This window comes from Sinocyclocheilus anshuiensis, unplaced genomic scaffold (genome assembly GCF_001515605.1).
Source record: "Sinocyclocheilus anshuiensis isolate Anshui unplaced genomic scaffold, SAMN03320099.WGS_v1.1 scaffold1110, whole genome shotgun sequence".
NCBI classification, from domain to species: Eukaryota; Metazoa; Chordata; class Actinopteri; order Cypriniformes; family Cyprinidae; genus Sinocyclocheilus; species Sinocyclocheilus anshuiensis.
In genome coordinates this window covers 260,359-274,358 of record NW_015536525.1, presented here as the reverse complement: position 1 = coordinate 274,358, position 14,000 = coordinate 260,359, and the positions used below count along the sequence as shown (strand labels likewise).

Here is a 14,000-nt window from a genome sequence, read left to right as displayed (position 1 = left end):
TTTCCTGATCCTGGGAGAGTAGACTACAATGCCGGCTGTTCTGACTCACAGCCTATAAGTACGTTTTTTATATTAAAGAATTCTCCACTGACGATACAAACGCGAGTTTTGAGTAGTGTAGAGTAGCGTTTGTTGTTTGTCATTTCTCCGATCACAAATGCAGACATGGTTTTATGTTTACGCGGCACGATGCAACGCAACGCATAAAAAGACAGCAAGTCATTATAATCCGTAATTATGTCCTCACTGGATGCAACAAATGCCTCGTTTATAATGGGTTTTAATGTTTTTGTCTCGTCGCTCCGGCTGGGACACAGGGCATCACAGTATGTTAAGGGGCGTAACATTTCCGTCACACGCTTGAGGTATTCGGCCAATCACAACGTACTGGATAGCTGGCCAATCACAGCACACCTCGCTTTTCAGACCGATGAGCTTTGTAAAAATCAACGCGTTTCAGAAAGGCGGGGCATACAGGAGAAACAATAATGTAAAGTATGTGGAAAATAATGCGTGTTTTTAACCTTAAACCGCATAAACACATTTCATTACACCAAATACACAAAATAATGTTCTTTTTAGCAACATCATATGACCCCTTTAAGCGTTTGGAGTTCATTCAAATGCCTAACCTAAGCACTAGCAATAGTAGTAGTCATGCATCACAATACCTGTCCCTTGTAGTTGGTGGGGATGCCGCCCATGTTGTAGTGGACGGTGGGTAATACTGGGATGGGCTCTTTCGTGACGTCCACTCCAGCAAAGATCATGGCGGTCTCAGAGATGCCGGGCAGGCGAGTAGCAAGCTGCTGGGGCGGAAGATGATGGAGCTGCAGGTAGACGTGGTCTTTAACTGGCCCAACACCTCTGGGGGGAACAGGGTGGAAACCCTTTTTTTGAAACTTATCACCAGTTCTTTTGTTAATCAGTCACACACTGTTTGTGAAAGTGAAGTTCACAACAATCTTGCAATACCTTAAATAGTACATTAAAATGGAGTGTGTGTTTTGGGCACAAAATCACATACTGATATTACAGTAAAAATGAAGTATATTATACCTTCCTTCCCTGATCTCAATGGTCATGGACCGTGAGACCACGTCCCTAGAGGCCAAATCTTTGGCATTGGGTGCGTAACGTTCCATGAACCTCTCGCCTTCACTGTTGATCAAGATTCCTCCCTCTCCACGGCAGCCCTCTGTGATCAGGCATCCGGCTCCATAGATTCCTAAGGGAAATTACGTCAGAGGTCACGTCATTTAAAACCAACCATAGGGTGGCTGAGGACATCAGTGGAAGAGCTGTAAACGCATGTAAACACGGCAAAGAAATAGTATAACCACAGCTGTAATATATAACAGTTAGATATTGCCAAAGCCAAAGAGATGTTATAGAGTCAAGGTACTCTAAAGGACTTGTCCAGGCTTATGAAAGAAAGCAGCTCACCTGTGGGGTGGAACTGCACAAATTCGAGATCCTGGCAGGGCAGTCCAGCACGGGTCACCATGGCATTACCGTCTCCTGTGCTGGTGTGGGCTGAAGTACAGCTGAAGAATGTGCGGCCATAACCTCTGCAGAGAAAACACAATAAATATCTTTATTTGTATGTTGTAATAACACACACTGTAATAATACTATGTACATCCTCATTGTAAAACCAATCTTTACAAAAAAATAAATACATTCTACTTACAAATATTTATTTTTTAAAATAAAAGTGACAGCTTTTGCCATTAAAAACAAAACAATTATAACAAAGTAAACAAATTCAAACAATCAAACAAACTTATAAAGATGTAATTAAAAACTAGTGTTAGAAAAAAGCTGTTTTTATCCTTTTGTTTTAAAGAATCCTTCTGAATACTAGTGTTATTGTTAACTAAATCAAAACTAAAAATATTCAGTTTATAATTATAATGAAATAAAGCTGAAATATAAATATTAGATGAATAACTTAAATTAGAAAAAAATAGAAACTCTTTGAATTAAAACGTGAAGTGCTAAAATTACAAACATATTTACTGAAATAAAATAAATTAAAATAAATTAATATATAATACAAATAAAAAACTATTAAAAGCACATAACAAAATTACTAAAACTAAAATAAAAACGGAAAACCTAAAAATAAAAGCTAATTTAAAATATTAATAAACTGTTCCAAACCGGCATGAATTTCTTTCTTCTGGTGAACTCTAAATATAGAAAGATATTTTGAAGAATATGGGTAACCAAATAGTTGCAGGTCCCTTACTATGGAAATCAATGGGTACCAGCAATTGTTTGGTTACCCACATTCTTCAAAATATTTTAGTTTGTGTTAGGGTCCAGCAGAAGACAGAAACTCATACAGGTTTGGAACAACTTGAAATAGAGTAAATGATGACAAAATTCATTTTAATATCCCTTTAAGACATAAAACCTGATGATTTCCCTTACCCTGTGGCAATGACTGTGTTCTTGGCTCTGAATCGGTGGATGGATCCGTCCTCCATGCACAGTGCGATGACTCCCTTACACTCGCCATCCTCCATCAGCAGATCCAGGGCAAAATACTCCACAAAGTAACTAGTGTCATACCTTAGAGACTAGACACCAACAGATACATTTCAGACAGGGCTCAACAGGTGCTCCCGTTCAAGCTGAATTGTTTTGTAACATCTACTAGGATTTTATATCTTGATTTCTTGAAGTTTTAAGGAACTTTCCAGATCACATCCACAGATTCTCACTCACCCGTCCATAGAGTGTGTGAAGAAGAGAGTGACCCGTCCTGTCTGCCACACAACAGCATCTGTGAGCCTGACCTCCTTTACCGAACTTCAGACTCTGGCCTCCGAAGGCACGCTGATAGATCCTCCCTTCCTCGGTACGGCTGAATGGCATACCGAAGTTCTCCAGCTGAAAAGACACAACAACCTCTCATGAGATGGAAATCACAATCTAAATAAATTCTACTGAAGCTAAGCAAAGCTTGAGTTAGAGACAAGGAAACAGAATCTTCTTATCCAATCTCCTGACAGTAAAGGTGACAGCAGCAGGCTCTGTAAGCGTCTCTCACCTCCACCACTGCAGCAGGTGCCTGCTCTGTCATGTAGTGAATGGCATCCTGGTCTCCCAGCCAATCAGATCCCTTCACTGTGTCATAAAAGTGCCAACGCCAGTCGTCCTCCTCCATGTTGCCTAATGCAGCATTAATTCCACCCTATTTTATAAAGGAAAAGAAACAAGAAAGTTGTCATTTTTGTTGTAATTAATATATATAACATAATATAATCATAAATATATGTAAAAAAATTTTTTTAATAATAATACAATATATAATATAAATATTTTAAATAATTGATATTATATATACACATAATATAGAAATATTTTTCATTATTTATTTTATATATAAATACAATAATACAAATAGATTGAGACCAGCCATATATTCTAAGAGAATATTAATGATGCATTATTTCGAACAACACTTAAAACAGCCCACTTATCAGCGCTTTTATTTTTTCAAAGTGGTGTAAGAATAGCAGAGGTGTAGTTTCAAAGGTTGAACTTCTCTGTGAACTTTAGACTTCTTTAGCTGAAAATCAGACAATCTAAAGAACTGATTCCAATTCACTCTTTTCCTGAGCAAATCACATGAATCTGATGCATCAGTGTCTTAATATTTATTGTCCTGGTTTTAGGAATTACCTGCAATAAATATCAACCTATAAAACCTAGCATAAATCCAGATGGCAGACAGGTTGTGCTGCTGAAGTATATGAGAGGGCAGATTGTTTTGTTACTAGAGGAAATCTCCAAACCTGTGCGGCCACCGTGTGTGAGCGGGTGGGGAAAAGTTTGGTGACACAGGCTGTGTTAAAACCGGCCTCCGACAGACCGAACGCAGCACGCAGGCCTGCGCCACCGGCTCCCACCACGACAGCGTCAAACTCATGGTCTACTACTGGATACTGAGTGGAGATCTGAGGGGACAAATACCAATGATCACACAAGGCCACTAGCCTATCTAATGTTGTTTCACTAAAGTGACAATCACCTTATTAGCCTGCTATGGTGGTGCATATATGCATATAACTGTCAAAATGAAAGCTAATGAAACCAAACAAGGAAGTATTATAAATACTTACACCATCTGAGACTTTTGCATCTCCCTTTTTTCCATAGATTGAGAAATGCAACTTGCGGTTGCTCGCCTGGCACACCGCTGGCAGCTGGATGAAGCAACAAAAAGTGTTTTTATTAGTCAAAAACATAAGCAAAGCCACATCTGTGATGTTTATCTATGTTTGTACATTTCAATGCTTAACCTTCATTTATTGAGTATTTATTCAGTCCAATTCAATCCAAATTTAATTGTACAGACAAACAAAGTTTCAGAAAATTAATGTTTCAACCATTTAAAATGCATATAATTTATTTATTTGTTTATTTTCGTCTTCACCATCCTTCTGCTTGATTCATTTATTTATTTTTTATATTCTGTATATTAAAATAAATATAAAATAAAAAATACATCTGCAATAAAAAAAAAGACTTGCAGTCTTTTAGTAAATAACAAATTCCATTAAAAAAAAAGAAACACTGCAACACAACATAGTATTCACGCATTATTCAAATGTATTTTGGTATTTTCTGGTGACATAACAGCGAGACATCTGCTTATAAGTTAGTTTCATTGTAATAGATAGATAAAATATAGGTTGGAGACTGTTTGAGGATACATGCGAGCCGCAATCGAATAAAAATCATGCATCCAGACACTTAAAAAGTGATAATATCTAACATAATGACATGAGCATTCAACACTACATGGCTAATGCTAATGTTGCCTGCTTGACCTTCAATGGATTCCTGTTAACAAACTATCTAATCTTTACTTCTATGAAATGTCACAATGCATTTGGTGAAAAACCCTCAAGCATCACTGCTAAAAGACAAGCTCCACTAATAAAACAGCATCACATAAAACTTACACTCATATAACAGAGGTACTGATACTACGTAACAGTGTTACTTAACCCAGCAGATGATGGTTACAAAACCAACACATATCAGACTACAATAGAGCATAGCGACATCTGAGTATAAAGCATTCAAACTGTCGGCCTGCACTGGACACATGCCATTAAAAAAACAAAGCATGCAACGTATAAGAGAGTGCTTACAGCTTTAGATGATACAATCTTTCTCCCGAGGACACGGGAGGCAGCGCAGACCGCAGCCATGTTGCTCGATTCTGACTGAAACCGACTCATTTCCACAAATCGGTTCTTTTGAACAGTTAAATGATTCAGTGATTAAATGATTCACTCTGATAGAGTGATGTATCAGAATCAGAATCAGAATTAGCTTTATTGCCAGGTATGTTTTCACATACGAGGAATTTGTTTTCATGACAGAAGTATATCTTAATAATTAGCTATTTACAGTGCAACGTCTGCATATCAGTCATGTTACAGTGCTTGTTGTATCCTTATAATACTGGATACAGCATTGATGTGCATCCTGGCGATAACATATGAATTGCAGGCTATTCAAAAAATAAATAATTAAATAAATACCGGTATAGACGAAAACATCGCGGATGAATTTAGACATTAAAGTTTTTACATTGTAATGTAATGTAGGTCATCGTGTAGATATGTAATGTAGGTCAAAAACCCTACATGTACTGCGTTAGACTTCACTTAGACCAAGTCGTTAGACTAAGTCGCTGTGGATAAAAGCGTCTGCAAAATGATAAAATGTAAATAAAAATATGAATTTATTCGAGATCTACTACAGCGCATGCGCGTAAAATATCCACTACGTAGTGGATATAGTCCAGCTACGTCATCGCGCTACAGGCTGCAGCGAGGACCTCTTGTCACGGCGCGGCCTATTGACTCGATTAGGCTTTAGTGTAAAGTTGTTTATTTTAATTGCATATGTAGGTCAGTTTGTTGTAGCAGTAATTTAGATCATAAAAATATAAAGTCAATTACAGTGTTGGGGAGTAACTAGTTACATGTAACTAAATTATGTAATTTAATTACAAAATAAATGTAACTGTAATCAGTTATAGTTACTGAGAAAATGTGAGAAAAGTACATTAGTTACTTATGTAAATGTTAATGATTACAAAGGGGGTTACATCTGATTTTTTTTTTCACACACATACAGATTTAATAGATTTTTTTCCAAAATTGCATTGACTGCTTTAAAATATGAGACACCAACATTTCAGGAGTTTAGGACACATGCTTATTCGATAACGGTTTTGTTTCCTATTTGGGTTTATGTATATGCTACGGAAGTTCTAAGCGGCCATGCAATATTTTTTTTTCCTTCTCGTGATAACGTTATCTCGTGATAACGAGAAAACAACTCGTTATGTCAAGTTATAACGAGAATTAAGTTGTTATAATGAGAAAACAACTCTTGTTATGTCGAGATCACGAGAAGAAAACAACTCGTTATGTCGAGATCACGAGAAAATTAAGTCGTGATAACGAGAAAACAACTCGTTATGTCGAGACCACGAGAAAATTAAGTTGTTATAATGAGAAAACAACTCTTGTTATGTCGAGATCACGAGAAAATTAAGTTGTTATATCGAGAAAACAACTCTCGTTATGTCGAGATCGCGAGAAAATTAAGTCGTCATAACGAGAAAACAACTTTCGTTATGTCGAGATCGCGAGAAAATTAAGTCGTGATAACGAGAAAACAACTCGTTATGTCGAGTTATAACGAGAAAACAACTTTCGTTATGTCGAGATCATGAGAAAATTAAGTCGTTATAATGAGAAAACAACTCCCGTTATGTCGAGATCACGAGAAAATTAAGTCGTGATAACGAGAAAACAACTCGTTATGTCGAGTTATAACGAGAAAACAACTTTCGTTATGTCGAGATCGCGAGAAAATTAAGTCGTGATAACGAGAAAACAACTCGTTATGTCGAGTTATAACGAGAAAACAACTTTCGTTATGTCGAGATCGCGAGAAAATTAAGTCGTGATAACGAGAAAACAACTCTCGTTATGTCGAGATCACGAGAAAATTAAGTCGTTATAACGAGAAAACAACTCGTTATGTTGAGATCACGAGAAAATTAAGTCGTGATAACGAGAAAACAACCCGTTATGTCGAGATCACGAGAAAATTAAGTCGTTATAACGAGAAAACAACTCGTTATGTCGAGTTATAATGAGAAAACAACTTCCGTTATGTCGAGATCACGAGAAAATTAAGTCGTTATAACAAGAAAACAACTTTCGTTATGTCGAGATCATGAGAAAATTAAGTCGTGATAACGAGAAAACAAGAAGGAAAAAAAATGGCCGCTTAAAAAATGGCATGGCCGCTTAGAACTTCCGTAGGCCTACGCTATAGAGTTGCATCAGTCGTTCTGACTGGAAAGTTCTCTGGATTGCTTGCATTATAAGGACATTGTATGAGTAACGGACAAGTTAGTCCAGTGTTATTTGAATTTTAATGTTATATTGCAAGTATATTTGTTCCAGATACTGTTTCTAAGTTTATTTATTAATATTAATGCGACCCATTTACCGCACGTGAATTACACGCTGTATTATGTGCCGTCAATCCTTTGAAGTTAAATATAGCGATCGATCACTTTGACTTGTATAAGTAGAAGATACTTTATGTTGTTTATTATTTATATCTATTATGTAACACTTAAGTGATTCATCTGCTAATTATTATTTGTATTTTATTGTTCTAGAAAACCTTGCACATGTCCATCTATGTTGATGCCAGAGCAATCATTAAAAGGCTATGATTGAGACATGACTCTGAGTTCTCTGACAAGAATACTGTAGCGGTCAGTGCACATCAATCCAACTATAAATCCTAAATCAGAACACCAAATGTTGAATTAATTTAGTTAATAGAAGTTAATTGATATAGAAAGTCTATTTATGACATTATATTTGAAAGCCTCCTCACTTTACAGCATTTTTACACGATGAGATGAGATCAGATCTCTATGTGGAGCACTGGCTGTTGTCAGACTCCTTGTGCCAACAAAAATCTTACTGGATTATTACAATTAATAGCAAAATGTAAACTGATATTTCCTACTGACATACAGCAAAAGATAGAAATAACTGACTTAAAACTTTTTTAGCTGGTGAAAATACTAGTGTTCTAATAATTCTGGCCATCACTGTATGTCAAGAACTCTTCCCAGAGAGACAACCCTTCCTCTCTAACACCATTTACTCGATTAAGCATGGATTCATAAGATGCAATTTCTACCATTGCACTGGCACCCCTACAGTTCTGGGGTCTCATTTCTAAAACTCTCCGTAGATTTCATCCTAAAAGTGTACGTATGCACAAAAGCTAGATTTTGTAGACGCCAGAACCTGCAAAAATCCCTTTATAAATCCCAGTCAGGGGAAGATTATGCGTACGTGCATCTCCACCCCGACTCCTCCCCGAAATCACAATATTTGGAGCTTACAACGCCTAATTTTACTATGCATAACCTCATCTGCATATCATTTCCATGCATATTCCCATCCACATGACACCATATTTAACACCATTAAAGGTACAAGACATTAAGGAAATATGAGATACGCACTATAAATGCCATTTGTGCCATACACAAATAAATATATCAAAATCCATAAAAACAAAACGGTTTAAAATAGTTCTCAGATAAATATTTTAGAATAGAGTTGATCTCATTCTTTTCCACTGGCTGAATAGTATTTAAATTGTTTTAAACAATTCAAATCGAATTTAATTTATGCAGTTTTGCTGATAAGGTGAACATCTTTAAGCAATTTTTTTATATTTATTGCAGTGTAAATAGAATTGTATGACTCGGCACGTCACTGACAAAGTAGCCTATTTTAAAAAGAAAACATTTTCCATAATGTTGTGAAGATGCCTTCATACGGCATCAACACCTCCGTGCAGCTGCGGTTGTACAGTAAGCTATTATCATTCTACCTATTCAAACCGTTATTATATAATTATATAAAAAATGATTGTGCACCTATAGCACTCCTCGCTGTCATTAAAACAGCATGCCACAGGAAAAGTGATCAAGCGCATCCACTAAATATGTCTAAATTCATATAATTTTTGTTCAACTTCTGCGTAATGACTTTACGTAATTTCAGTGCTTATCTCCATTAATGAGAGTGGAATATTTATTGTAAATGTGTATATCGAAATGAAAACAGAGTTTAAAATCGTTGTTTACTTCATTACTTTTCTCACTCCAGGAAAAAGAGTGCGTACGCATGGTCTAGAATGTCCGTACGGTGCGTACATATTTACGGCAAGTTTATTTTTTATAAATCCCGATATGTGCGTGGAAAATTGCGTACGCAGTTTCTATGCCCATTTTGTGCTTGCCCAATATTTATAAATGAGACCCCTGGGGATTTCACTGTCTTCCAGTATCTCAAATTAACCCTACTTGCCATTATAATGCATAACATAATAACAGAAAATACATCCTTTGAGACATTAGGTATTTGAGACTTGTCACCTAATAAACACAATTTAGGGGTTAACACTTTTAAACCGTCTGTGTCGGCGCTGACACATAAAACCAAGCTGTATTCATGTTACTGTAACTCTTCAACCATTTGCACTATCAAAATAATTCAAATTGCTCCTGACAGTAGACAACATGCGCTTTTTCGCATGGTATATTTCAGAACCATACCAGCAACTTAAGACATCCATAACTTGTTTCAAGGATGGTTTAACAAGACTACATTCCCAAATACAATGTAAAAAGGTACCTGTTTCCAACAGGAATTTCTAACATGAATTGTCTTTCAATACTTTTTATTTCTATAAAAAAGCACAACAACAACAGGGGCAGTAATGCAGTGGGCAAGTAATGTAAGCAGTGTACAGACTAACACCGGCTAATACCAATAACTCCGACTACCACAGCAAGCCTAATACTGTATAGGTATGTTTTTGGAGTTTTGCAAAAATGTAGATAGAGATGTTTTTCCAATGGACCTGTGTTGTTTTAAACAGTATGGCTAAAAAAACTTATAGAAACTTTTTCTCAAGTGTGCATTCTCATGTGACTTGCAAGGTTTTGTTTGACTCTGAAACTCTTTCCACACTGTTAGCAGGCACAAGATTTCTCTCCGGTGTGAATTCTCATGTGACTCTCAAGGCTTTGTTTCACTGTGAAACTCTTTCCACACTGAGGGCAGAAGAAAGGTTTCTCTCCAGTGTGAATTCTCATGTGAGACTTGAGGTTTTGGTTCACTGTGAAACTCTTTCCACATTGAGAGCCGGTGAAAGGTTTCTCTCCAGTGTGAATTCTCATGTGACTCTCAAGGCTTTGTTTCTCTGTGAAACTCTTTCCACACTGAGAACAGAAGAAAGGTTTCTCTCCAGTGTGAATTCTCATGTGAATCTCAAGGCTTCCTTGTTGTGTGAAACTCTTTCCACACTGAGAACAGAAGAAAGGTTTCTCTCCAGTGTGAATTCTCATGTGAATCTCAAGGCTTCCTTGTTGTGTGAAACTCTTTCCACACTGAGAACAGAAGAAAGGTTTCTCTCCAGTGTGAATTCTCATGTGAATCTCAAGGCTTCCTTGTTGTGTGAAACTCTTTCCACACTGAGAACAGAAGAAAGGTTTCTCTCCAGTGTGAATTCTCATGTGCTGCTTAAAGCTTGCTTGTTGAATGAAACACATGCCACATTGATGGCAAGTAACAGTCTTCTTTCTTTAACAGAAAGTAACACTTCTTTCACTTCCATCCGATCTGAAAAGTACATTAAAAGATAAATGTCAAAAAGCAATGTGATCTCATGAGTATTTGTATTTTAACTTAAAGTATGCTTCAAACGTAATTTACTTATGTATAGACATTGCATTTACTTAGACACTGAAATTGAGTGTCAATGCAAGTGGAATACACGTCACAACTTTTGCCCTAATTTACAGTCTGGACAAGTTGACACTAGCTAGCGAAAGTCAGAGCAAGTCTTCACATCTGAGTTGATAGATTTAACAGAAACTCACGTAGTGTATGATGGTTACAGACTCAAATTCTTTAGCTTCAGACTGTGAATCCATCCAGTTGGAGGATATCAAACATGTTTGAAATTTTGAGCTGATTTTAGGATGCACATTGTTTCCATTTGTCATGGGATCCTCAGTCGTTTAGAGTACGATGACCTGTTTTTCCTCTGTAGTTATTTACAAAGTCAGCAAGTGTATGATGCCTATATTAAAGTCTGTTCAGATTTTAAAAGTTGTGTAGTGTATTTTGGCCTTAAATTGTTAATTATTTATGTACAAATAATTTCACAGACTTATAAAAGAATCATTATTATTAAAATCACCTGGGAAATAGGGATGCACCAATGTATTGGCAAATAGTTGATATCAGCCGATAAAAGACAATTGTTTAAAAACAGCCGATGATCAAACCAATTAAAATAAATGTCATTTTGATGCTCTGAAATGTGGCATGACAGGTCGCTGTAGCACTTCAGTTCAAGCGGCATCACGGACTGGAGTGCGAGTTTCTTCCACTTTAATATAAGTTATAGTGCAAAATAAACATGAATGAACATCAGAAGCTACGCTGAAAGATAAAGTACAACTTACCAAAATGCATTATGTCTCATGTAATCACTCAATCAGTGTTTCAGCCGAAAGATAGACGGTATTGATATTGGAAATCGAAATGCTTTATAATAATTATTATTTTATTAAACAATATAAAAATATAATATAAATAAAAATATAATATAGAATAATTGTGTAAGACTTTTTATTTAACTCAGTTCTAATGATACTGAATAAAAAAAAAAAACAAGCCAATAAAATAACCTTGAAAGTAAATTAAAATTGGACAAAAACAGTTAATAGGCCTATTAAATATAAATATATTATTTTCATTCAGTTCTATGCAACAGAATCAGATACAACCTTTTTGACTAATTATACAAATAATTTATAGTCCTACAAAGATATTATTATCAGAGCATGTGAGCAGTGCATAGCGTCACAAGAGGGTAGCGTCATTTTACTAGCGTTGCCCAGTACAGTTTTACTACAGCATGTTACAGTACAGTAGTGCTATTGCAAACAGGGGCAAGTATAATACATAGAAATTTCCTGTTGGCGCGTTATTTGAGTGAACTTTGCTTTTCCAGTTAGCGTGAGTGGTAGGCTACATGAGCGGAACGCACATTCATAGAGCGGAACATTGCTGGGCGGTGTGGTGGCGCAGCATATTGTCACAGACAGAAGAGGAGCGACTTTATTAAACAGGTGATAAGCAGGTGAGCAGCAATGCAAGACAGCAGGTAAGTATCTAGTGAACAGTTCTGGTAACTTAAGCCCCGTTTCCACCGCAGGAACTTTCCCCAGGAACTAGGGACTTCGACTCCCTGCCAAATTATTACCCCCCTCGTTGAAATCGCTACCTGATTGCCTAATACTAACCCCTCCCCCACACCTTACCCTAAACCTACCAATACTAGGGAGGTAGTAATCTGGCGGGGGTCAGAATTGGGCACAACTCCGGTACTCGGTGTGTTTCCACCACAGGAACCAGGATCTAAATTTCCGGGTAAAAAATTGCCTCTCAGAAAGTACCTGCTCGCGAAGTAGTACTTTTTAAAAGGCCCGGAAATTCTGGGGGCGGGACTTGGGCACTGAACATGCTGATCGGTTGAGTTCACGCAGCATTGTATTTCAACCACCATTCATTCGCATAATTAAAAAAAAACATATTACTGTTATTGTGTCATGAAATGTAGTTTTAAAAGGCTTATTTTTTAACATGCTTTTTTAACAACAATGCTTATAAACATTTTTTTTTTAAAGTTTATTTCAGGCGAGAATGTAGTTGTTTAAAACTCAAATCTGCGGTTTATTTATAAAGACAGCGACTATTTGAAAATGTGCTTCGCCGATTTCGGAGACGATCAGCTCCACTCGATCAGCGGGCTCTCAGTGCTCATGTTTCCTGATGAGAGCAGTCTCGACTCGGCTAGTCCTTCTGATATTTGCCGCTGGCTCTGATGTCTCTGTAGTGGTTAAACATAAGATATAATTCGTTTTGGGTAAATCTAACAGGTAATCTTTGGTCTTTATTCTATTAGTCCATTAATATGTTAAAATGAAAATGAAAAGAGGCAATGTTTGATTTAATATTTCGTTTCATTGTAATGTATGTACGTTCCCTGAACTACATTTCTGTGGCTATTAATATGTTTAAATGAAAACGAAAAGAGGCAGTGGTGTTTGATATCATATTTCGTCTTATTGTAAATACAGTGAGGAAAATTGCAGTAGCCAAGGCGAGCTGACTGACGTTATCAATTACGCTGCTGTTCCATTTGCAGAATTACTTGCGTCGTCCCGTCCCTGTGAGTTCACACTCCTGAGTCAAACTTGCAAAGTCCGAACTACTGAGGACGCAAATCCGAAATTTGCGTACTTGGTATTGAGAAACGCGCAGATCTATGTCACCAGAGTATTTGCCTATTCTTCATGGTACTTTTGACCACGAAGGAAACGCAGACAGGAAGGTCTGGGGGGAAAAAGTTCCTGGGACAAATTGTTCCAGGTAATTTCAGTGGAAAAGCGGCTTTAGCTGTTGATTGAGTGTTAACAATGTCCATTTCCTCTCTAGGAAGAATCCACAGAGCAGACCGGAGAAGGCTGTGAAGATGGCAAACTTGCAAGGAGTCCAGTGCCCTGTAGCACGAAGCCGGTTTCAGTAAGTACTTTTACCCAGGTAAGTTCGTGTTTAGTTTGAGCAAACTCTGAGTTTTCGGCCTCAAGAAGATGGGTTGGTGTTGAGCGGGTTTCACACCATGGTAACTTACACTACAGCTTTTATTCTGGTTTAGAGATCGCAAACCCAAACTGGACCAATCAGCTGTGAGCAAAGTGACATACAGGTGCATCTCAATAAATTAGAATGTCGTGGAAAAGTTAATTTATTTCAGTAATTCAACTGAAACTC

General features: G+C 36.9%; 1 protein-coding gene across 1 annotated transcript in view; it reads right to left on the bottom strand.

Annotated features, from left to right (window-relative positions):
• Positions 1-5,253, bottom strand: part of LOC107694085 (succinate dehydrogenase [ubiquinone] flavoprotein subunit, mitochondrial-like) — a 9,819-nt gene extending 4,566 nt beyond the window's left edge. The window contains exons 1-9 of the mRNA XM_016493681.1: positions 5,175-5,253; positions 4,137-4,220; positions 3,810-3,971; positions 3,062-3,205; positions 2,737-2,901; positions 2,440-2,588; positions 1,447-1,571; positions 1,060-1,228; positions 672-867 (exon numbers count right to left, since the gene is read on the bottom strand). Of these exons, the coding sequence (XP_016349167.1) occupies positions 672-867; positions 1,060-1,228; positions 1,447-1,571; positions 2,440-2,588; positions 2,737-2,901; positions 3,062-3,205; positions 3,810-3,971; positions 4,137-4,220; positions 5,175-5,234 (1,254 nt within the window). The 5' untranslated portion in view covers positions 5,235-5,253. The remainder of the gene's footprint in view (positions 1-671; positions 868-1,059; positions 1,229-1,446; positions 1,572-2,439; positions 2,589-2,736; positions 2,902-3,061; positions 3,206-3,809; positions 3,972-4,136; positions 4,221-5,174) is intronic.
• Positions 5,254-14,000: the final 8,747 nt, after the last annotated feature.